Source organism: Canis lupus, chromosome 17, assembly GCF_011100685.1.
Source record: "Canis lupus familiaris isolate Mischka breed German Shepherd chromosome 17, alternate assembly UU_Cfam_GSD_1.0, whole genome shotgun sequence".
In the NCBI taxonomy this organism is placed as follows: Eukaryota; Metazoa; Chordata; class Mammalia; order Carnivora; family Canidae; genus Canis; species Canis lupus.
In genome coordinates this window covers 18309988-18335217 of record NC_049238.1, presented here as the reverse complement: position 1 = coordinate 18335217, position 25230 = coordinate 18309988, and the positions used below count along the sequence as shown (strand labels likewise).

The 25230-nt window shown below is 38.5% G+C and overlaps 1 protein-coding gene and 1 long non-coding RNA gene across 4 annotated transcripts in view; one reads left to right on the top strand and one right to left on the bottom strand.

Annotated features, from left to right (window-relative positions):
* The first annotated feature begins 6930 nt into the window (after positions 1 to 6930).
* On the top strand, positions 6931 to 23795 carry LOC111090528. Of its 2 annotated transcripts, none has more exons than XR_005372208.1 (3): positions 6931 to 9066; positions 9442 to 9544; positions 22360 to 23795. It is a non-coding gene; the product is annotated as an uncharacterized LOC111090528 (long non-coding RNA). The 2 variants fall into 2 exon arrangements; XR_005372209.1 differs by having other exon boundaries at positions 6936 to 9066; positions 23025 to 23776.
* Positions 22921 to 25230, bottom strand: part of KLHL29 (kelch like family member 29) — a 306165-nt gene continuing 303855 nt past the window's right edge. For both annotated transcript variants that reach the window (XM_038560887.1, XM_038560886.1), the window contains one exon: positions 22921 to 25110. In XM_038560887.1, the coding sequence (XP_038416815.1) occupies positions 24927 to 25110 (184 nt within the window). In that variant the 3' untranslated portion in view covers positions 22921 to 24926. The remainder of the gene's footprint in view (positions 25111 to 25230) is intronic.

Genomic DNA, 25230 nt, shown 5'->3' with positions numbered 1-25230 from the left:
CTTTAGCCTGATGATGATTGCTGTTGGCTGCAAATGCAGCACTACTGTTCTAAGCCGAACTCACCTGCTGTGCAGCTTGGGCATGTTGATGTTTATTTATCTAGCTGTGTTCGAGGGATGAGGCAAGCATAGGGTACCCCTACTGCTCCGCCATCTTAACTCCTTTCGTTGGCATGTTGATGTTTATTAATAAGCACCTGCCAAAATCTCGTTGTAGCTCTCGGTATTTTTTAGCTAAAAGTTTTTCTGTTGCAGAAGTACAGTTTAATTTCACTTGAAGATTTTCTAAATGTGTTTTATAAAGGCAGATAGATTGCTTTTGAAATTTTTCTGTTTTAAAGAGCTACGGTAGATAATCAGGTAGTTTGGTTAACTTTATAGCGTTTTTCTCTTTGATCAGGTAGTTACCAGCATACTTTGAATAGTATGTAGAATTTAAATATGGAGAAGATTTCATACCAGAATTTTGGGAGACTTGTTGCTTCAAGGGAAAGGAATGTTCTTGGCTTTAGATTGCCCATGTTTCTGCTGTCTACCATGAGATACCTTTTCATGTCCTGAGATTAGTATATAATCTTACTCAATAGAAGTCCTTAGTTTTTCTGTTTTTTGATGTTTTGTTTTTTAGATATCACAGCAAAAGGAACTGGTTGAATTTGAGTAAGACTTTTTCTTGATTTTGCAGATTGTATTCATTTTTACTTTAAATTGTGTATTATCAAGACTGGTAGTAGTAAACCTGGGAAACAAATTTTTAAATATTTTAGCTAAATGTTTGTATAAGTAATTTATAAGTGCATTTGAGTCTTAAGGTTTTAGAGGTCTGGGGAGAAGTTGAGTTTATTTATCCAGTTTTACTTACCATTGGACTCAAAACTATAGTAAAGTGAGAGGCTAATTTTTATCTGTTTCATGTTACTGCTATTCCTAACACCTGCAAAATTATCTCTTGGCTATCTTTTTAAATATACATTCCCTCTCTTACCTGCACAGTTCTGTTATGCCCTAGGCACTATGCTATACACACTCTCCTTCAGTAGCTCATAGTCCACTAGAGAGGCTTGTGCATATACCGGTAGTAATGATCTGTGGGATAAGAGCTATGACAGAAGGAAAGTGGTGTTCAGAGTTATAAGGAGGGAACCAATTCTGTTTAAGAATGGGGTAAGTGAAAGTCTTCCCAGAGAGAGTTGGCATTTTATTTCCCCTTTGCTTCTTTCTGGCTTCTCTAGAATGTAGCCCCACTTTACCAAAACCTTTTCTTAGTTTTCTTGTGACCATTCATATTACATCATATCATCACTTTATTCATACCACTCACCATGGAGTTTGTTTATTTTCAACTTATTGAAATCTTATGTTTCAGGGCTGGGCTTGGATTCTACACCAGTATACCTTCTTTACTATATCTTTCTCACAACTCAGCTGTATTTTATACTGCTTAACATAGCGAATTACTAATGTTATGCAAAACAGTAATTTATTCATGTGGGAGAGGAAGTATCACATTACTTCTGCATTCCCTGTAGGAATTTTTCCCCCTGTAAGAATTTAAAACAATGTTGGGCTTACAGTAGATGCTCATTTCTTTTTTGCTTATTTGACATAGCTGAAATTTACTTAAATCATCCCTTCATTGATTCAACAAATTTATAGTTAGTACCTACTATGTGCCAAGCACTGTTTCAGGTGCTCAAAATAAAGCAGCAAACAAAGCAGAAAAGGTCCCTGTCTTTATGGAGCTTAAATTCTGTTAGATGTAATGTGCTTTCTGTCATGATTGGTCAGGTTCAAATTATTTATTTATTTTTATTTAGTTTTTAATGATTTTATTTATTCATGAGAGACATAGAGACAGACACAGGCAGAGGGTGAAGCAGGCTCCCCACAGGGAGTGCGATATAGGACTCAATCCCAGACCCTGGAATCATGCCCTGAGCCTAAGGCAGATGCTCAACTGCTGAGCCACCCAGACATCCCTCAAATTATTTTTTTAATGTTCTCTCTGTAAACATCAAATGGAATATTTTGTTGTTAAAAATTTGCCAAGAACTCTTCCTTTTCCTCTTTGCTTTTCTTCTGTTTTCCATCTTAGTGAATAGAACCATATCCATCAAGGATCCAAAACCTGTCATCCTAAATTTTATCTTCTTTATGGTACATCTCATTCTAATTATGCAGCTTGTTCTGTTGATTTTTATCCCTCTAAAATGTCTCCTATCCATCACCCTTTCTCCATCATATTGCAGCTGACTTAATCTGGGTATTAATCCTTTGGTCTAAACTAGTGTAATAGCCACCAATTTGGAAGAATGTAAAGATGGGCAAAGACACAGTGTCTATCTTCAACAGGACTTTTATAAAATAAAATTCTTACATCATATTTACTAGGCACTAGGACTGTTCTGAGTGCTTTACAAATACAAATATACTCCTTTAATCTTTTGAGAACCTTATGAGCTATGTGTTATTATTATCCCCATCTTACAGGCCAGGTAAATGGAGACGTAAAGTAAGTTGTCCTAGGTCAGACAGGCAGGATTCAAAGGCAGGCAGTCTGGCTCCATAGTTGATGCTCTTAATTGCTGTGTGTTCACTGCCTCTTGTGGGCGTAGAGAGAGACACAGCATAGTTCAGTATACTACATATGGCACATGTTAACAATTGAGTTATGCATGAAGTACTATGGGTATACAGAGGAGGAGCATGTAGCCCAACCTCAAGATAGCCTTCCTAAAATTGATGCCTGAAATGATGGGAGAGGTTTTCCAGACAAGAAACAACAGAAGCATATACTGAAGAGTAAAATAGCATGACAGCTTCAGGGAAAAGTACAGGCAATTCCTAATAACCAAAGGTCAACATTTATTTAACAAATTTATTTGAGCAATGCCAATTGCCAAGCACAGTTCTTGGCATTAGAGTTACAGCTGGTTCTCTTGGAGCTTATAGTCTAGTGGGCAAAGAGGAAACCAGGTGTTAGCTAATAGTAGCCAGAAGCTTGGGTGATAATAAATACAGTAATAGTAATAGCAAACATCTGAGTGATAGGTACTATTTTAAGGATTAACCATTTAATTGTCATAGCATTTATGAGGGAAGTACTGTCCTTGATTCCACTTAACAGAAGGGGATGCTGTTGGTTAAGCAACTTGTCTGAGACTACACAGCTAATGAATGTCTTGTGTGAATTCTTGGATTCTTAACTGATTTATCACTAAGGTGAATGATAAATTCATTTGCCCTTACTCAGGTTTTTTTCACCTATTAGTAAACCTTTTAAAACTGTAGAATACTGTAGAGAATAATACAACATGTATGTTCCTATCATCCAGGATTAAATGTTAACAGTTTATTATAATTGTAGGGTTTTTTAAATTTTAAACATTTTTAAAAAAGATTTTATTCATTTGAGAGAGAGCATGAGGGGCTGGGGGAGAAGGAGAGGAAGAAGCAGACTCTGCTGAGCACGGAGCCCTATAATGTGGGGTTCGACCCCAGAACCCTGGGATCATGACCTGAGCCAAAGGCAGATGCTCAACTGACTGAGCCACCAAGGTGCCCCTGTAGTTCTTTTTTTAAAGAAAAAAGTTCTAGATAAGGTTGATGTCCTCTTCCTATCATTCCTTGGTCACATTCCTTTTCTTCTTCAGAGGGAGCTATTCTCATAACTTTGATGAACATTCTTTCCTGTCTGTTTTTAATTCATTTTTTGAGAAGGTAATAGTATGAGCACTGAAGACAGACTGAGTCTGAATCTTTAGTTATGTCCCTTCTTGGCTGTGGGACATGAAGCAAGTTACCTCACTTCCCTGCGTGTCAGTTTATCTGTACATGGGGGGATAACTATAGCGCCAAGCCTGTGGTGGTTATTATGAAAATTATACATTTGAATCAACAAACACATTGTTGATCTGATTGATGACCCTAGAACAGTCCCAGGCACATGGTGTGTTGAGTATGTTTTAATCATTACTACTATAATTACTACTGTTTGTATGTATCCATAAAAATAGTTTGGGGGTTTCTTAAATGTACATAAGTGGAATTATTTTACATCTTTAAATATTTATATATTTTTAATTTGGAAATGCATGTGTGTGGCTTTAAGAATAAAGTAATTCTAGAAGACTTGTTACAAAACCAGTTACCCCTGATGCCTCCTTCCACCCTTTCATCCCCCCAAAAGGAATAGTCTCCCCCAGAGCCAATTGTTTTCAACAGTCTTAACTAATTATTTAGATATACATCTCTGTATTTCTAAGTGATATTCTTATGTGACTACTTCTTTACTTTCCAGTTTTTGCCTATATCTTGATTTCCCACCATGGAAGAGAATAGTCACACCTGTTCCCCATGTACCTCCATACTTGTTTTCTTATCCTTCCAGTTAGTTTTAATTTTTGTTAGATCAGTATTTATATTATTGCAACTATGTAAAAACTACCGACAGCCGAGATTTTCAGGATGCTGTAGTTTCCTTTTCCTGTATACTTTTTTGTTAATAATAGTCTTTGTTAACAAAATAGTCTTTGTTGTTATTTGCCTAGTGTTATTAACAACTAATTTGTCCCTAAGTTCATCCCCAGCAATCTGCCTCTCTATTTAATATCTTCAGACATACCAGGTATTCTAGCATTTTATCATCCTGAGAAAGTTTCTACAGGAGCATTCTAACCTTTTTCATTGGAAAGTTGAAGGTCTTACATGGTGGTTTTCCTGGGATCTCCCTTCACTGCATTCCTTCACCTTTCTCTTCTTATTAACGTTTATATCCTGTGTTACTGTGTTACTGTCTGATTTTTTAAAAAAATATTTTTAAATTTATTAGAGAGAGAGAGAGCATGAGCAGGGGAGAGAGAAAGAACTTCAAGGAAACTCCCTGTTGAGCATGGAGCTAGATGCAGGGCTTGACCCTCCAACCCTGAGATCATGACCCGAGCCAAAAACCAAGAGTTGGTTGCTCAACTGACTGAGCCACTCAGGTTCCTCTATTTTGATTCTTGGTGCATTTTCTTGGTTTTGTTTTCCTTTCCTAAAGCTTTTAGAATCTTCACTTTAATGTTTTGGCTAGGTGTCTGTGCTAATGGGCCTCTCTGCTCTGAAAATTCATGTCCTTTAGTTCTGAGAAATTTTCCTGAGTTACTTCCTTATGATTTACTCAACTTGTTTTTTGTTGTTGATGATAGTAGTGGTGTGTTGGTCTCCATTTCTAGAATCACTGTTCTTTAGATAGAATTGACTCTCCTAGACCATTCTCTAAATTCTGTTTCCTTCCCAGTTTTTGTGTACTTAATTTGTTCAGAGCTGTTGTTCTCTAGATTTTTATTTTTTTCTCTAGATTTTTAAGTATCATTTTGTTCTTGTTTAATGAATGTAAAGTCGATCAGTCTCTCTTGAGGATATTAATAATTTTTTCTTTCTTGATTTTTCTTCTCCCTGCATAGATTCTCTAAGTTGCTTTTCCTATTTGTTTTGGCCCGTTTGGTATCGCAGCTTTTCCTTAAATGTTTGGTAATTCTTTGCTATATACTCATGCTAGGGAGTGGAGGACTAAAAAGCTGCTTTCAAAACATAGTGTAAGAATATCCAGATGGCAGAGTAGCAGAGCCTTCTCTGGAAAATGCCATCAGCCTAACTGGAAGAAAGCTATAGATAGTAACACTGGGGATCCCCTCAGGAAACCAGCCAGCCAGATCACCTGACAAAGCTATGTAGATTGGAAATGATGAATACAAAGTTGAGTGTTGGCTACTTCAGTATCATTCTCTATTCTTTTAAGAACTGACCCTGAAATTTTGCAGCTTGCTTGAAGTTTCTTGGTGGGAATGCTTTTGTTATTAAATTATTTTTACAAACAAGTTTGAGGTTTTTGAATATATACATGTACTCCTTTTGTTTGCTCCCACCTTTGCCCTCTTAACCTCATTTTCTTTTTTTTTTTTTTCTTTTTTCTTTTTCATTTATTTATGATAGTCACACACACAGAGAGAGAGAGAGGCAGAGACATAAGCAGAGGGAGAAGCAGGCTCCATGCACCGGCATCCTGACGTGGGATTCGATCCCGGGTCTCCAGGATTGCGCCCTGGGCCAAAGGCAGGCGCTAAACCGCTGCGCCACCCAGGGATCCCATTAACCTCATTTTCCTTTCATTAGGTCAGTATATTAGATCCAAGAACTCAAGGGAAATTAAAGTGTTCTTTGAAAGATTTTACACTGATGCCTTTTACCCTTTTAGGAGCACCAGTTGTCTTTAGAGCACTTGGAGGTGATGGAGTCAGGTTTTCTCCTCACTTTGACTTCTATTAATGCAGCTACTTTCCTCACAGCACCTCTTGTGCAAGAAACAAATGATTGGTCTATGTAAGACCATGTGGGTTAATGGTCCTACCAGTAATGGCTAATATGGCAGGTCTAAAAGGCCACACACCAAAAGTCCGAAGACATTCTCATTTTCTTACTGTAATTTCTATTTCTTTCTGGAATTCTGGGTATCTAGAATTTTTTCAGGTTAGCATTTTGATTAACAGAAGAAGCATAGCTTCAGGGAAAGAAGTCCCTACCTAATCTTTTTGTATTTGTTCCTGATGACCTTTAAACCAAGAAAGATAAGGAAGACTGGACTGGATTTAAAAAGGTGAGTAAAGCAGAAAAAAGTTTAGTGTTACTCATATATATGTATGGGGTGGGGGAGAGAGAATACTTGATAGGTTAAAAGTTATCTTGGCCTTTTCCCTACTACTCATCTACTGGAGATATGGAAGTTAGGAGTGTGACCATTCCATTCAGGTATCTGTGGCAACATTAAAAAATAAAAATTGGTTATAAAAGTAAGCTCTATGCCCAACATGGTACTCAAACTCATGACCCCAAGATTAAGAGTTGCATGCTCTACCAACTGAGCCAGCCAGGTGACCCTGTGACAACCTTTTTTTTTTTTTTAAGATTTATTTATTAGAGCAAGAGAGTGCATGGTGGGGAGGGGCAGAGGGAGAAGGAGAGAGAATCCCAAGCAGACAATGTGCTAAGCGCTGAGCTTGACTAAGGGCTCCATCTCACTGCCCTGAGATCAGGACCTGAGCTGAAACCAAGAGTCCATCACTCAACTGACTGTACCACCCAGGTGCCCCTACAACATTGTTTTTAATACCATGATGCATTATAGAGTAATTGCTGATAAGTTGCTAAGTAAGTATTAAATTTAAAAGGCCAACATTTTAATGAATTGTAAGGGTTTTGGAGGTAGGGGTCAAAAGTTGGTTTGGAAGACTGTGTGTGTGTGTGTGTGTGTGTGTGTGTGTATAAGCATGGTGGAAGATAAAACTGTATAGGTAGTTTGGGGTCTTGTTATGGAGGACCGGGCTAAAGGTATTTGTATTTTGACAATCTTGGAATGTTTTTGAACAGCACCGTGACATGATGAAAATGAAAATTTAGAAGTACTGATTTGACAAGAATATGGAAAATAACTACTTCCTTTCAACAAGATATGTTGACTACCTACCATTTACTATAAGTATGTGCCAGGCACTGAAGTTACAAATCTAAGTAACATAGTCCTTGCCCTAGGAAATAACTACTCAGTAGAAGAAGATATATTAAGAAAACATTTTTTTCCTTTTTTTTTTTTTTTTTAATTTTGGTAAGTGCAATGACAATGGTGTACCTGGGGTGCTATCAGAGCATAGAGGAAGGAACTAACCCACCGGAATTCATGAGAGGGTTTTCTGGTTGGATGTGATAACAGCATCTCAAAAAATGAAGGAATGTGGTAAAAAATTGGTGAACATTCCAGGCAGAGGGAACAGTGTAACAAAAGCATAGAAACAGAGGACAAACATGTTCGTTTCATACAACTATGGGCACTTCCCGTTTGCTGTATTCTAAAGCAATAAAAAAAGTGAAGTTAACAAGGACTTTGCATGCCTTTTCTTGTATTAAAGGTGAGAGATGCTGCAGGCCTGAGCAAGGTCAGTTGTGGTAGGGTTGGTGAGAAAGGGATGGTTTCTTCTAGAAAATGTAGGGGTAAAATCATTAGAACTAAGTGATTGGATTTCAGGGACAAAGATAAAGGAGAAGCCTTAAATTGCATGTAGATTTCTGTCTGGGCATTCAGGAAGATTAGTAGCACTATTAACTGAGAATGGACAGGGGAGAGTAGCAAAGCTGGAGTGAAGGCAGTATGGGACAGTTCGACATCTAGGTCCAGCAGACATTTAGGTAAATATATCTGAAGCATAGGAGAATTCAGAGCTACAGACTTTTTGGGGTTAGCTGCTGTAAGTGTTGTTCCAAACACAAGTGTGCATCAGACATGGGTGCTTCTTTGAAGCAAAATGAAAATGGTTCATAGAGGAGCAGTAATATTTAAGCTGCAGTAGAGAATGTCTTACAAAGATTGATCATAACTTCTCAAAGGTTAGACAGCCAAGAGTAGTCTCACAGAACTCAAGGAAGAGAGAATTTATGTTCAAAATTACCAATATCTAATGCTCCAGTGAAGGCTATTTAAATATGTACTAAAACCTTGCCAGTAGATATGACAATTTGGTGATCTTTGTTTGGTGTCAGGAAAAAGGGAAGGAGTGAGAGCGTAACCAGAAAGGTACACAGAGTTGAGGGACGGATTTTGATATTTATATACTGAAGGTGATGAAAGCAGCTAACCCTTCCTGAAAATGTTCTGGATTCCAGGCCTTCTTCCAAGGGCTTTCCATATATTAACTCATTTACTCCACACAGCAACCCTATGAAGTAGATACTGTTTTCCTCATTTTACTGAGGAGAGTTAATCACAGAGAAATGGTTACATGACTAACAACTGGTAAAAGAGCAGAATGAGAATTTGAACCCTGGAATTCTGACACATAGCTCCATTATTTACCACTGTCTCTGTAGAATGGTGGGGTTTGTAGATATGGAGAAGAGGAGTGATCTTAATGGATCAAGATCAGAAAAGACTGGAGGGGGGATAAAGTCAGGAACATAGGTGGGAGTTTTGGTCTTGAACAAGAGTAAGGATATTTTATTCTTGAAGACCAGAAACCAGGGCTACAGGTGGAGGTGGTAAGTTTGGGGGTGTGAGGGTCCAGGAATTGTGAAATTTAGGAATTTAATCATATCAAACTTTTCCCTCTCAAATACATATTTATCATTAGACTTATACACAGATAAGGAAAACTGCTGAAAACAAATGGATAGCTTATCATGAACTATTATTAAGATGTAAACACCATCCAGGTGAAAGAAATTGTCAGCCAATCCAGAAACTTTGTGCTCCATTCCAATTAAAACGCTCTTTTTCTCCCAAAGTGTTACCAGTATCTTAACACTTACGGTAATGTTTTTGGTTTTCCTAACAGTTTTAGCACCTGTTCTAAGTTCTACATTTAAGTTTGTCCTGCCTTTTTACTCCTTTGTCTTTTAAATCTTAACCTACAGATTCTTCCTCAATCTCTGTTTTTCCTTGCCATTAATATGATGAAGAAACCAGGTTTTGACCTTTGAATTTCCAAGTCTGGATTTTGCTGATTGAATACCTATGGTGAGGCTCACATGTTCACTTGGGGTTTTTTTTTTTTTTTTTTTTTTTTTTAATTTCCTATAAACTGGTACTTGGATCTAGAGTTGTGCTAATAAGGTAGCCCCTAGCCACATGTGCCTATTGAACACTTGAAATATGGCTACTCCAAATTGAGATGTTGGCTATAAGTGTAAAATGCATACTTACCTTAAAGATTTATTATAAAAATAATATGAAATATCACTCATAATTTTATATTGACTGAATATTGAAATGATACTTTGGATATATTGGGTTAAATTTCCACCTAGTTCATTTTACTCTGTAATGTGGTTAACTAGAAAATTTAAATACATATGTGGTCTATATTGTGTTTCTGTTGGGCAGCACTGATCTAGAGGCTTATTCAGATTCCAGTTTTATTATTTTTTCAAGACTACTTCATAAATAAGAGTGTGTTCTTTTGTTAGGAGGCACGTAGTATCTGGTTATTGTCTTTCTTGTGATATCATTGGTGATTGATACTAAATGCTTAGATAACTTAATTCATTAGAGTTTGCGAAATTCTGAGTTCTAATGAAATCACTCCCTACTCATTTATTATTGCCTTATCTATTATCTGGTTATCCAGGTAGGATTAATGGTTGATTCATTATCTTTATTAACCAGTTTTAAAAATGAATGATCTTCCTACTCAAAAGTGATGAATTAGTTTTCTTTGTATAATTATGAATTCATAGCTTTGAACATATTTGATATAGTTTAGTGCATTGCCCTTATTAGGCTTATTACTAAAATGGCCTGTGGGAACCTTTTCAAGTTGGTTCCTGAGCCCTTTTGACACAACCCTACTAGTCTTTGTTTACTTTTAGATTCAACTTTATCTGTAGTGATACCCTTTTTTGGTACCTGAAATTGACAGTTTGTATCTTCTTTTTATTGATCAATCTGTTTTTACTCATCTTTTCAAAAAAAACTAGTTTTTGGTTTCATGGACTTTTTCCTATTTTTTTTTCATTTTCTTTTTTAGTTTTCTGATTTCTTAAATTCCTTTCTTCTGTTTTATGTAGTTTCTTAAATGGGGAGTTTAGATTATTGGTTTGAGGTTTTTTTAAAATATAAAGATGTACTGTTAAAAATTTATAAGCAATGTTTTAGTGGCATCCAACACATTTTGATATGTTGTATTTTCTTTTTTATTCATTTAAAAATATTTTCTACTTTACTTTGAAACTCCTCTTTGACTCCTAGGTTATTTAAGTGTATGTTGTTTAATTTTCAAGTATTTGGGATTTCCCAGATTTTGTGTTGGTTTCTCATTTAATTCTGTTGTGGTTAAAGAACATACTTTGTATTATTTTAATTCTTTTACATTTATTCTGATTTTTTTGGTTATCTAGCATATGATCTATCTTGGTTTGTTTTTTTTTTTTTAAAGGTGCACATGTATCTTTCTCTCTCTCTCTCTTCCTATCTCTCTATTTCTGTATCTATCTCTCTATCTCTACATTCAACGTGGGGCTTGAACTTGAATTCAGGACCCCAGATCAAGAGTTGTGAGATGTACCGACTGAACCACTCAGGTGCCCCCTGATACATATTATACATATTATAACTAAAGTCCATAGTTTACATTAAGGCTCAATTCTTTGTATTGTACATTCTATGCATAGGTTTTGACAAATGTATGACATATATTCATCACTACAGCATCATTAAGAATCATTTCACTGCCCTGAAAACCTCCTGTGCTCCACCTATTAATTCTTTGCTCCCTCCATGGCAACCACTGATCTTTTTATGGTCTCCATAGTGTTTTCTTTTCTAGAATGTCGTGGAGTGAAAATTATGTAGTATGTAGCCTTTTCAGATTGGCTTCTTCTTTTACTCAGCAATATGCACTTAAAGATCTCTCATGTCTTCTCGTGGCTTGATAACTCCCCCCCCCCTTTTTTTTTTTAAACACAATAACATCCATTGTATGGATGTACCATTGAATGGATAACAGTATGTTATCTGTTAGCCTATCGAAGGACATCTTGGTTGCTTCCAAGTTTTGGCAGTTTTGAATAAAGCTGCTATAAATATTCATGTGCAGGTTTCTGTGTGAACATAAGTTGGCAATTCATTTGGTAAATACCAAATATTGTGATTGCTGGATTATATGGAAAGAGTATGTTTAGTTTTGTAAGAAACTGCCAAACTGTCTTCCAAAATGGCTGTGCTATTTTACATTCACACCAGCAACAAATGAGAGTGAATACCTGATGTTCCATAACCTCCCTAGAATTTGATATCGTCAGTGTTTTGGCCTAACAGGTGTGTAGTAGTATCTTGTTGTTTTCTTTCTTTTTCTTTTTCCTTTCTTTTTTCTTTTCTTTCTTTCTTTTTTTTCTTTTTTTTTGAGAGAGAGAAAAAAAAGCATAGGGTTGGTGGGGAGGAGCAGGGGAAGAGGGATAGAGTAGTGGGGGGGAGAGAGAGAGACACAGAGAGAGAGAATCTTAAGAATGTTCCATGCTGAGCTGAGGTGGGGCTCAATCTCACCACACTGAGGTCATGACCTGAGATGAAATTAAAAGTCAGAAACTTACCAACTGAGCCATCCAGATTTTGATTTGCAGCTCTCTAATGCTGTGGTATTGAGCATCTTTTTATATGTTTATTTATCATCTTTATATGGGAAAATGTTGGTTTAAATTTTTTGTCTTTTTAAAATGAGTTGTTTCCGTATTGTTAGGTTTTTAAATTTTTTAAAAAATTTTATTTATCTATTTGAAAGCGAGATTGAGGGGGAGAGCATGTGCGGTGGGGAAGAGGTGGAGGGAGAGGGAGAAGCAGACTCACCCTCAGTCCACTGAGCAGGGTGCCCAATGCGGGGGCTTGATCCCAGGACCCTGAAATCATGACCTGTGCTTAAAGGCAGACACTTAACCAAATAAGACACCCAAGTGCCCCTGAGTTTTTTTTTTTTTAAATACCTTATTATTAAGTCATCTCTACTGTACACCCATCGTGAGAGTCAAATCTACAACCCCAAGATCAAGAGTGGCATGCTCTACCAACTAAGCCAACTGAGCCTATATTGTTGAGTTTTAAGAGTTCATTGTATACTTTGGATAGCAATCCTTTATCAGAGGTGTATTTTGCAAAACTTTCATCCCAGTCTGTGGCTTATCTTTTCATTCTCTTAACTGTGTCTCTGTCACTTTACTTTGAATTTCTCGGTATTATTATATTTTTAGTAAGTTTCTTTTAGAAAGCTGTATCTTTTTACTTTTTTTTTTCCAAAAAAACTCACAATCTCTGTTTTTAAATTGGGATATTTATTTACACTTAATGTAATTTTTTAAAATTGTAAAATACACATAAAATTTAACATCCTTAACCATTTTTATTTTTTTATTTATTTTTTTGGGGGGGGACTTAACCATTTTTAGGTATACAATTAATGGTATTCAGTATATTCACAGTGTTGTGCAGCTATCATTATTATCCACCTCCAGAACTTTTTTTAAGAAAATATTTATTTATTCATTTATTTTAGGGAAAGAGTGTGTGTAAGCAAGTGTGAGTAGGGGAGGGTCAGAGAGAGAGAGAATCTCAAGCAGACTCCATGCTGAGCACAGAGCCAATTGGGGCTTGATCTCATGACCCTGAGATCATGACCTGAGCCGAAATCAAGAGTCAGACACTTAACTGACTGAGACACCCCTCCAGAACTCTTTATCTCGGAAAATTGAAACTCTACTTATTAAGGAACAACTCCTTTCCCTCCTTTTGACAGCCTCTGGCAACTGCCATTTAACTTTCTATTTCTGAATTTGACTACACTAGGCACCTCATATAAGTGGAATCGTACTCTATATGTCTTTTGTAACTGGCTTATTTCACTTAGCCAGAATTTCCTTTCTTTCTGAGGTTGAATACTATTTCATTGTATGTACATATCCCTTTTAAAAAATCCATTAATATATTGATGGTTTCCTGGGTTGCTTCCACCTTTTGGCTGTTGTGATTAATGCTATGACTAGGGGTGTACAAATCTCTCTTTTGAGTCTCTGCTTTTAATTCCTTTTGGTATATCCTGAGAAGTGGAATTGCTGGGTCATATAGTAATTCTATTTTTAGTTTTATGAAGAACCACCGTTCTGTTTAATATCGTGGTTGCACCATTTTCCATTCCCCCCAACAGTGCAAGAAGGTCTAATTCCTTCCCATTCTCCTCAACCCTTGTTGTTTTCTGTATCAATTGATAGCTGCCATCCTAATGAGTGTGAGGTAGTTTATACTCAATGTAATTGTGGATGTGTTTGGATTTAACACTGTCATTTTATTTTTCTCTTTTCTTTTTGTCTCCTCTTTTTTATTTCTCTACTTCCTCTTTCTTGGAGTCTTTTGGACTATTTAAATACAGTTTAGTATATAATTTTATTTATTTTTAGTATATCATTTTAATGTATCTGTTGGTAAGACAGACTTTGCAGATGCAAGGGAAAAACGTTCTTCCCTGGAGCTCCAGGAAGGAACACAAGTCTTTGACACCTTGATTTTAGGTCATTAAGGACCATTGTTTACTTCTGGCCTCCGGAGTTATAGGATAGTACATTTGTGTTATCCTAATTCACTAAATTTACAATAATTTCTTAACAGCAGCAATAGGAAAATGATATAGCTCCACATATGCACCATTCAGAAGCTGGTCTAGGAGGATGTGGGGGTGATCCACATCACAGTTTGCTCTCTGTTGATTTGGGTTAGCTCCTAAGTGTGTGCAACTTGCGATTTCTTTTTTTTTTTTTTTTTAAGATTTTATTTATTTATTTATGAGAGAGAGAGAGAGAGAGGCAGAGACACAGGCAGAGGGAGAAGCAGGCTCCATGCAGGGAGCCCGACATGGGACTTGATCCCCTGTGTCCAGGACCACACCCTGGGCTGAAAGCGGCGCTAAACCCCTGAGCACCCGGGCTGTCCCAACTCGGGATTTCATACAGCAATCATTCTCCTGCTCCTTTCTTTTTATTTATGATAGTCACACACACAGAGAGAGAGAGAGAGATGCAGAGACACAGGTAGAGGGAGAAGCAGGCTCCATGCACCGGGAGCCCGATGTGGGATTCGATCCCGGGTCTCCAGGATCGTGCCCTGGGCCAAAGGCAGGCGCTAAACCGCTGCGCCACCCAGGGATCCGTCCTGCTCCTTTCTATTTGAGATCTTCTCCCACACTTTTGGGTTCCTAAGAGCCCCCTTTCCTGGTGGTCTGGCTGGAAAGAGAGAAAAGAAGCTTCAGGGATATGCCCATTATCTTTGTCATTGCTGCCATGGGTTTAGGTCTGGAGAGTCCAGAGAGAGCATTTTTCTTCTGTAATTCTCGCTGCCCTGGAGTGTGATCCAGGACACACAGGAAATAAAAGGCAAACCCAGGAACTCAGCACTGTTTGGGTCATTGTGTGAGTGCTGCATTTCCTGCCCAGTTCACCTGCTTTATGTATTTTGCAGAGTCCTTAGGTAATTGCTTTTCCAGGACTTCTGGGTGTAATCAGTGAGAGAGGGGATGCAAGGAGGGGAGGGGGTAGAGTGTGGTCACTGAATCTTAACCAGAACCAGAAATTCTTTCATTTCTTTATTACTTTAAGAAATTGCCTGTCTTTTTTACCTTCTGTTTGTCATAAGGCATTACCTAATGTTTTTTATTAACTCGTAAGTTCTTTCTACTTTAGTGTACATTTCTAACGTGATCTTTTTTTCCCTTCTAATTCTAATCTTCTCTGTAGGATTCCAATTTTAGTATATGTGCTGCTGAAGCACTCTAATTCTTCCTGAGTTATTTCATATCCTTTGTGAGTTTTTCTAATTCTGGTTTATATTGTTCTTTCATTCTTCCATTATTGTTTTGTGTCCTTTAGCTTGTTTTGAAATAGTAGGTCATAGTTTTCTTGTATTCTTTGGCATGTCTTTCTGGAGGGCTTTTATTACCTATAGGGGGTAGCCTTCTCCTTTTAAAGCTTTTTCTTATAATATATGGGATTTTCCCTCAAGCCTTTTGTTGCTCACTTTTATATGAAATTTTCTCGAACTTTTAGAAGGAAGCCTGAATTTCACAGTGTTAGAGCTCTCTCTTCTGTTATGTTTGTGAAGTGTTTAAATACAGGACTGCTTACTTTCTGAAATCTCTTGACTTTGTTCCTCTCCCCTACTTTTATCTGGGTCTCTCTTTTGTCCCTGTGCTGTTCAGTTTAGACTGTATCCCTAGTAGCTTTGTCCATATGGGATGTGGTCCTGAAAGGGGGCTGGCATTGTCCTTTGAGGATTCACAAGGCTCCCATTACCTTCCCCTCACCTGAAGACTAGAGTTTGCAAGGCTTCTTGGACTGAGATGCTCTGAGCTCTGCCCCCACCTCTCCAGTGAGTGTCTGTAGGGGTTCCTAATTCTATTAGTTGCCCCAGGCTCTCTTCACATATGGACCACAGTCTCAAAGGTGTTAGTGGTTTGATTCTACACACTTGGGATTGGGAGTTCCAGACCTTCCTTGTCACCTAGTTTTGTTTTTAGATGTTATCCATGAGTCTATGAATTTTCCATCATGATTTCTCTGTTTTTAATGGGCTGTTGAGAAAGATTCAAACAATGGTACTGCCATTGCACCATCCTCCACCTCAGTTGTTTTTATACAGAGTCATGCTCATGTGCTAAGAATGAGGGGTTCTATGTATGAAATGCAAGGGGGAGGAGAGCTGCTGGAGGTTTGCTGTAGTCACTGATGGAAATAGGGAGCTCTTCAGGAACGATGAGAATAAGGTAAACTCACAGGTGAGAGTGGGGAGCATGTTCGAGTCATGGTACCAGCCCATGTGAATGTGGGTTTTTTTTCTCTGGTAGGTATCACCCCAAATGAAGCCTCAGGGGAGGCTGACACCTGGATTAGGATTACAGTTAGGATTATAGTTTTGCCTTGTTGGTCTGGTCCAAGGACTGAAACATCAAGTGGTTGAGATAACTTTTGGGAGGGGAATTTTGTTCCTGGGTATGGGTGGACGTGAGATCAGGGTAACCAGGGTAGGGCTGTGAACTTGGACAAGGGAAAGGATCTGGGAACTGAAAATCTGTAATGAAACTAAAGAGCAAATACAAAAGGGGAATCATGTGAATGTGCTCGATGGAGACTGTTGTCAGAGCTGGAATTGGAAGATTTCATAGATCAGATACAGGTTAAAAAAAAAAGAGAAGAGTCTAGAAACAGGTGCAATTTCATATATTTGATCCCTATAAGTTATCAAATGCTCTGGAATTTCCAATTTCTCAACAAATGGTGAAATCAGTTGGCATTACTCTACAATTGTCATAGGAGCTTGAGAGCCACAAGTAAAATCACAGGCTTAAAAAAAAAACTTTAGAACTATTAATAAAAACACATGAATAGTCTGAATCATGTGTCTGTGGCTATCTACACAGAGCACAGACCTTTTCTAATGTTCTCATTATGACAACAAAGCAAAATTAATTTTGATATGAAATAACATTATTTCTAAACATTGCATATAGTTACTTTGCTTATAGCATAAAATTCCTTGGGAAAGTGTTGGAAATTAATTACAAATTTCTATTTTAGCATTTTAATGAGTGCAAAGTATTTTAACAGACTTTGCAACAAAATATCCTTTTAAAAAGAAAAGTGACAATCCACAAGTAGCATTGTACTTAATACGTTACTGAAATAAAGGTTATTGGTGGTGGGAAGAAATTACTTCATATATTTAGAAGAAACATCAGTAAGCTGTCAGTTTTGTCGTTTACCAGAGTTTAATAAGGAAATTTCTTTAATAAGATAATGTTTAAAATGGAGTTGGTTGCAAAGAAAGGAGTAATTAATTGCCTATCACACTATAAAAAATCAGTTTCACATGTTTGGAATGTTTCTTTACACTAATTTCCACATCGTTTGAACTTAAATATGTATACAAAGAATCAAAAAAGCAAAATATCATCAAAACGCATTTTTTCCCACATGCTTAAGATTTTATAGCTGGAATTGGATGGAAATTTATCTCACTATTAACACAAATGTTAATATAAAAAGTACTTAATAGAATTTTTGTTTTAATAGATTTTAATAAGAATATTGGAATTTGAAAGTTTTTAATTTTCAGTGTTGATGGGACAAGTGATGATTTCTCTGTTCCCTGATCTCTGATGCAGTCAGTCCCCTTGTTGAGAAGACTGTCATGTTGTTCAAAATAAATTAATAAAGTACAAAATGCCCGAGAATCTTTTCCAGAAATTGTCAGGTCACATATTTGCAACTATCTAGTTGTGTGGATATGTGGTTGGGTATTTTCGTTGGGTAGAGAGGTTATAGTGTGATTGTTTACTTTAATCTTTTTATATTCCAGCATGAGAGATGCTGAAGTCTTTTTGGTGCTTAGAAAATTGCAGTGAAACATATTTTGCAGTATTCAGAAAAAGGATTTGTTGAGTTTAAAGAATACTGATCTGCTAATTTATAAAAATATCAATTTTAAGAAATACTTTGAGAATTCTAAATCAATTTGCTTCTGAATCTTTCACAATATTACCTTTACTCGGTGCATCTTTCAAAGGTGAGGGTCAGGTGTATTGACCCCAGGATCCCATGTGACTATGTGCGTGCCCAGGGGTGGGGAGGGGCAGAGGGAGAGAGAGAATCCCAAGCAGTCTCCACATCCAGCAGGGAGCCTGATACAGGTCTTTTTTAAAGATTTTTTTTTAAATTTTTATTTATTTTATGATAGTCACACACAGAGAGAGAGAGAGGCAGAGACACAGGCAGAGGGAGAAGCAGGCTCCATGCACCGGGAGCCCGACGTGGGATTCGATCCCGGGTCTCCAGGATCGCACCCTGGGCCAAAGGCAGGCGCTAAACCGCTGCGCCACCCAGGGATCCCACTGATACAGGTCTTGATCTCAGGACCCTGAGATCATGACCTGAGACGAAATCAAAAGTCAGATGCTTAACCAACTGAGCCTCCTAGGTGCCCCTTGTGTCATAATTTTAGAAGAGAAGTTTTCTAGATTTGGGGGTAGGGGGGTGGGAGGCAATTTGTGGCCAAATACATTTGGAAAACACTTGCTTTGTGTATCCACTTTCGTAAAGTTGGAATGAATGCTAGTCTGTTTTTGACTCTGAGAAGTTCCATAGTAAAGAAACCTGTTTAACCTTGTTTAACCTAGCATTTCCCAAATTAATTTAGTCTCAAAACCTTGCACAGTATACAAAAGTTTATAGCAGCGTTATTTGTAATTATTAAAATGTAGAAGCAAGTCAAATGTCCATTGGCTGATGAATGGATAGACAAAATGTATCCATTTAAAAAAAATTTTAGGTAATCTCTCTGCCCAATGTTTGGCTTGAACTCATGACCCTGAGATCAAGAATCATGTTCTCTACCAACTGAACTAGCCAGGTGCCCCAAAATGTATCCATATTTTTATATATGTCCATTTAATATACTCACTCAGTGGAGTATTATTTGGCCATAAAAAGGAATGAAATACTGATACACACTATAACATAGGGGAATCTGAAGAACACTATGCTAAGTGAGAGAAGCCAGAGACAGGAGACCATACATCACATGATAACATTTGTATGATGTGTCCATAATAGACTAATTCCTAGAAACAAAGTAGATCAGTGGTTGCCATGAACTGGTGAAGAGTGACTGCTAAGGGATTGGGGTTTCATTTTGCTAAGGTGAAAATGTTCTGCAATTAGGTAGTGGTGATGGTAACTCAACTCTGAATATACGAAAAGCCACTGAATTGTATGCTTTAAAAGGGTGAATGTTATCATAGCCAAGTTATGTCAAAAGGCTGTTATTTGATGAATAACCATAAGAAAGAGTCTACACTAACAACTAGGTAAGAAGTCAGGAGGGCTTAAAATAAGGTAGTGGGATGGAGAGGTAGGAGAGAGAATGTGGAGGGGTGACCTGTAGAGCTCCAAAGACTGATTTCTACCAACGAGGATGCAAAGTCTCCAGGCCGAAACTCTGAGGAGGCAGGCTGATGGGTCCCCTGGCGCACAGGCTTGCACTATCAGTGGCTAGCTTCCCCGAAAATGATGGAATTCCACACATGTGGTAAATAAAAATGCTTGGACAAAAACTGTTGCTTCTTTAGTCATCTGTAGACAAGAGGGATGGTCAAAGCAGTGCACAGAATCATAGCCTTGCCTTTATACTTTCCATAACTCAAAATATTTTTCATGCTGCCAGTAGAGGTTGAGTAATCTGGCTGTCTCTGCTCGTCAGGGTGAGGTGCTCTGTGGGGCAAGGTAAGAGGCCGTGGCCCTTGCCTGCTGAGGATGTAGTCTTACTGACCTAGTATGATCCACTCAAAGGCTCTCCTCACCTTTCATGAGGAAAGACACGGAAGTGACCTGCCAAATGCTACATAGAGGGCAACAGAGCACATAGGTTTGAGATTTGGGATGGTAAGCATAGATTTTTGGGTTGTCTAGTTTTTGCCATCATGTGGTAAAGGCAGACTTTTTGGAGTTGACTTCACATTTTAGTCAGCCCCTTGACCTAGGTGGGGGGGAACACTTTAACCTACCTCTTGAATGCCAAGGTCATGATTATGCCCTTTATAGCCGAGGATGGTGCAGCCAACAGTGGGCTGTTTTTCCCTTTTCTTAACTCTCCCAGGCTGAGATTGTGGTCGGTAAGAATGTTAGGAACCCCTTAAAGAGTCCTTTACAGAGTGAAGGCTCTCAGGAGGAGTTTCAAATGAGGCAGCAATGGATGTCTAATGTATCAGTGGACTCTTTTCCTTTCCCTAGAACCATTTCCTGCATAAAGTCAAAGCCTTCAGTGGAGGAGCCAGTGTGTTGCTGAGATTCTTACTAGGCAAAGGGAAAATTGCTTCTCAAGAGGACCATGTCTAACACAGAGCAGCATGTCTGTTCTATTAACGGAATTCTTCTTAGTAGAGATTTCTGAGGTAGCTTGGGGTGGGGGTGGGGAGATGGAGTCTTAGTCTTGGAGTCTTAAGAGCTACATAAGTCTCGTCTGCCATGTGATGTAGCACAGGCTCTCTGGAGTCTCACTGAGTGGGGTTTGAGTGCCAATGTGCCTTAGACCAACTCTGTTTCATGTCTGGAACCTGTGCAGCAGGGATAGCCATCTGCAATATTGTTGGGAGGACTGGATGCGATAATGTATGGAAAATACTTGGGGTATGGCACAACTATTACTGCATACAGGTCACTTAACTTTTCTAAGATTGTTTCTTCCTCAGGAGTGAAGATGATGCCCTGTGACTTTTAGGGTAGTTGAGAGGATAAAATGAGATAATGTATGCAATTATGCTATACCAATACGTGATTGAGATTTAATTAGAGAAGCCCTTCAAGGATCTTGGTAACCCATTCCAGAGTTTTAGTGCTAGTACGTTTATCCTTATGCTGAACTAGAATTTTTCCTTCTTTGTTATTATCCTTTTCATCTCACTTGGCCTTCTAAGAACACAAAAGAGTTCATTTGTTTCATGAAAATCTTCATGCACTGAAAGATATATTCCATTTGCCTTTAACCTTTAGGTTTTTTTTTTTTTAACCTTTAGGTTTAAAAAAATATATTACTGTAAATTTTCTTATCTGTAATTCTTTGTTGTTTTATTCTAAACTCTCTAACTTTTCCATTGCTTCTGACAGCCAAAATAAGAAATGATCTTTGAGAGTTTCTCAGACTAAAATATAGAGGGAAGTTTACTTTCTATCCTCAATTCCTCGTTAAAATATCTATATCTTTTATTATAAAAGTAACATTTCTTTATATACATTTTGGAGAAGAGGGAAGGAAAGTTGCCCACAATTGCATCAGTACAATTAATAGTTTTATGACTATATATCTGGTTATTTTTATGTACATATTTTATGTATATCTTTGTAGTTTATATATCTTTGTACATATCTTACATAATCGCAATCATATACAAATATGAATCTTACAATGTTTATATTGCTGCTTGTCTTTAGCACCTAACCCATAGAATTATAAGGATTCAATGCTCTAAGTGCTTACCACAGTGTCTGGCATAAAGTTAGTGTCAATAGGTTGGAATTAGTTATTATATGACATTTTTCTGATGGGTACCCAAAAGTGGATTTACTGGGTCAGATACTTTTTGCACTCTTGATAATGTCACCTTACACATTGCTTTCTAGAAGCCATTTCAGTTTATAAAGCACTTGGCATTAAAAAGTCTCGTCGCTCCTCGTCAGCACTTGGAGCTCCCCCAGTACCTCCCCACTTTGTTTTTAGGTTTGGGAAGGTAATTTAGTAGGTAAAGATAATACCTCATTATTTAAGTGTCATTATTTCATAACTACCAATGTTGAACTTGTCTTACATTTACTAGCTAATGTTCCCTCTTGTAGAGTCTGTCTATGACTTATTTAACAATTGGAATCACTTAACGTTTTCTTATTGAATTATGTAGGCTCTTTAATAAAGATATTAATCCTTTGTCATATGGACTGCAAATATTTTTCTTGACTGTTTTCTTATTTTGGCTATGATTTTTAAAAATTCATACATGCACATACACAGACGCACACACACACATACACATAATGTGATCCATCTCCTATGTGCCTGACCCTTGCCAGGTCTGATGGTAGTACCTTGAGTCCAATGAGAGACTCCTCCCATAGTTACACGGGCTCCTGATACAGTGGTCACACATGTCTTTTATGGTGAAAGTACACAGACTCTTCATAGGCCCAGAGAACACTTTTCCCTTGATTTGGGGAAACAGAAGAAAGGAGCTAACAACTATTGCTTGGTTTTAATAACAGGTTATGTTTCAACTCTTCATGATTGGAATCTTCAAACATTCTCCATCCTTTCCTCTAGGATTGGTGTTTCTGAGGATACTATTTCAGATATTTATTTGGCAAGTTAAGTATATGGTCTACCCATCATAGGCTTCAGCTGAGTCCTCTGAAGAGGACTCCCACCTACCCTGATCTACCTTCTTCACATCTTTTCTTGCAAGAAGATGCTAGGTCGTAATGACATTTGGGGACTGAGGGCACGGGGCTCTTCACATGGATGAAATGCTGGTGAATCTACCTTCTACTACTACCCTGTTAAATTTAAACTTCTTTCCCTGTAAGAGAGTGAGCAATCCTACCTGGCACCCAGGAAAGCCTTGTGTGGATATCCTTAGGAGAACAAATTGGGTCTGTATGTTCCCTTGCTAAGGAGTGCTGTCCTTTCTCATCATCAAGATCTGCACTAATGTCTATAATAGAGCCCAGATGGCTGATGTGTGAGAGCAGGAGCAGGCCTCCATGGGGTTTCTCCTCACTGTGGCCAGGGTGGTGGCACACAAAGGCATTCCATTGGCTTCTGAGTCTAGATCTATAAATATATTTATTATAATATAACAAGAACTTAACAATAAACATATACTATATACAATACCATTACAGAGAACCCTGTTTTATATCATTCACAGAAATAGCCAGTTTTGCTCCAGTGTGATAAATGAGGAGAGAAACGGAATTTCAATGTCATCTGTGTTGAGTCTTGCTGACCACTAACACCTCCTTTGGAGGCAGATGCACACCAAACGCTAACATTAGCCCTGCCCCAGGCAGTTAGAATTTTGTGCTCCGGTCCTTGGGTTCACACTTGCACCCTGTTTGACATAAATACTTTAAATGACATACAATGTATGTAGTTTTGTGCTTATTACTTTTTAAAAGAATAAATAATATTAAAAACTGCATAACGAAGCTCGGTATCTTGTCCAAGTGGGAGTCACACTTGTAGTGCTAAAAGTTGATGCCCGACATTAGAATCGGAATTTTGTGTCATTAAATACCGAAAGATGGAAAGCATGTCCTGTCCTTTTGTCCTTAGAAATGGTTTTTATCATGAAATGACGGCAAGTTGACTTCCCAGATATAAAAATGGTAAATGCGTATTTGGTACCAACTTCAACTAAACAGCGCAGTGGCGGCGGCTCTCTTCTTGCCCTGGAATGGAAACTGATCACCGCGTGAGGTTTGAGGGTCTGAGGACTGGCAGGAAGGCCTTTCTGTCATGAGCCACGGTGTGACCTTCCTCCTGGCTTCCCTTTCTCTGGTTAATATGCTACAGGAAGAGTGATTCTGCTCATGCCCCCTCAGGCCTTGGCTGTCATGGCTCGCCTACGAAGGCTGTCCCCATCCTGAGAGCTCTTGTGGCAGGTGCCTTAATATATAGCTATAAATATCAAAAATAGTCTCCTGTGCTTTGTAGACATTTATTCTCCCTCCCTCCCTTCTTCCCTTCCCACCCGGCCTGGGTCCTCAGCTTTACCTCATGGAGGGAGCTGGACTGGTGTCATGAGCCAGAACTGGTTTCCTTCTAGAACAGAATCTTCTTTGACAATGCCTCCATGAGGCACAGCTCTTATGGGGGCTGTCTGGGAGTTACATTTTTTAAAAAATAAAATGAGGGCATTCAGCCCCCACCCAGGAGAGATCCTCTATTCTGCACATAGAAAAAATTAGAGCAAATGCCCCTCTCTGGCACTACCTACAAAGAGCTTTGGGAATTCCCGCATTATCCTCTCATGGCCTCCTCCTTCTCTCAGTACTTAAAAATAGCCTTTTTGTTTATCAAGAAAATGCCTTGGAAATCTAAATAATTCATATCGGACAAGAGAAAACTAGCACAGTCACCTGTCCTCCAGCAAAAATGTGGTAGAAAAACCTGTGAAGGACAAAAGGTTCTCCCAGCTGTCCCTAGGCTGCCCCTGCACTGCCACTCCAGCCACACACATCTGGCTCTGCATGGGTGGCTGGACTTCTCTTCGGCCCGGCGGGGACCAGGAGCCTCCTAGGCCTTGTGCCGCCCAGTATTGTCCCTTCTCTTCTATCGGCCACGGAAAAGTGTAGATTGGTTAAAAACAAAAGTAGGAATCAAAGTGATAAGGACACTTTGATCTTATTCCAAGAGAGCCTGACACCTAATATTGTCATAGGATAACTGATCTACGGTTCTTTAGGGATCAGGCTTGCTCTGCAGGAAGGAAAAATCAGCTTCTCTCTCCCAGTCGAAAAATATGTGAAACTCTATTGCACCGGGCAGAGTGAGCGCCTCCATTCAGAGCAAGTGCCTTTGCAGGAGCCCCCAGGCCCAGCTCCTCGGATGGTTGTGGTTCCTGCTGCTCGGAGCACTGTGCTCCCGTTTCCCCCAAAGGCGAGGATGATTTTCTACATTCAATGTAGAGAGTATTCAAAATGTTTAGCGCAGTGATTCCCTTGATTGTGTCTATCAGCCTCTTATTGATGTTGCTGAACATTGATCATTGTGAGTAGCATCTGCCTCACCAGACTCGTCCAGTCTCGTCGCGGGCTTTCTGCTGACGTCAGCCGCTTTGAATATATTTCTTTATCACGACGCAGCCGTGTCTGAACACAGGGCAGGGCATGTGGGGTAGTAGCGTCCATGTGTTGGTCGCGGGCTCGTAGGCTTCCATGTTGCCCAGGGCAGGCCCCTCACTGCTAACAATGCCTCCAGTTGCATAAATCTTGCCATCAAGCACCACGGCGCTGCCGGGGAAAGTGGGGAGAGAATTAGCCACTTAACTTCCAGCTTGGGCCTGGAGATGGATTCTTTTTGTTTTTGTTATTTTTTTAAGATTGTATTTATTCATGAGAGACACACAGAGA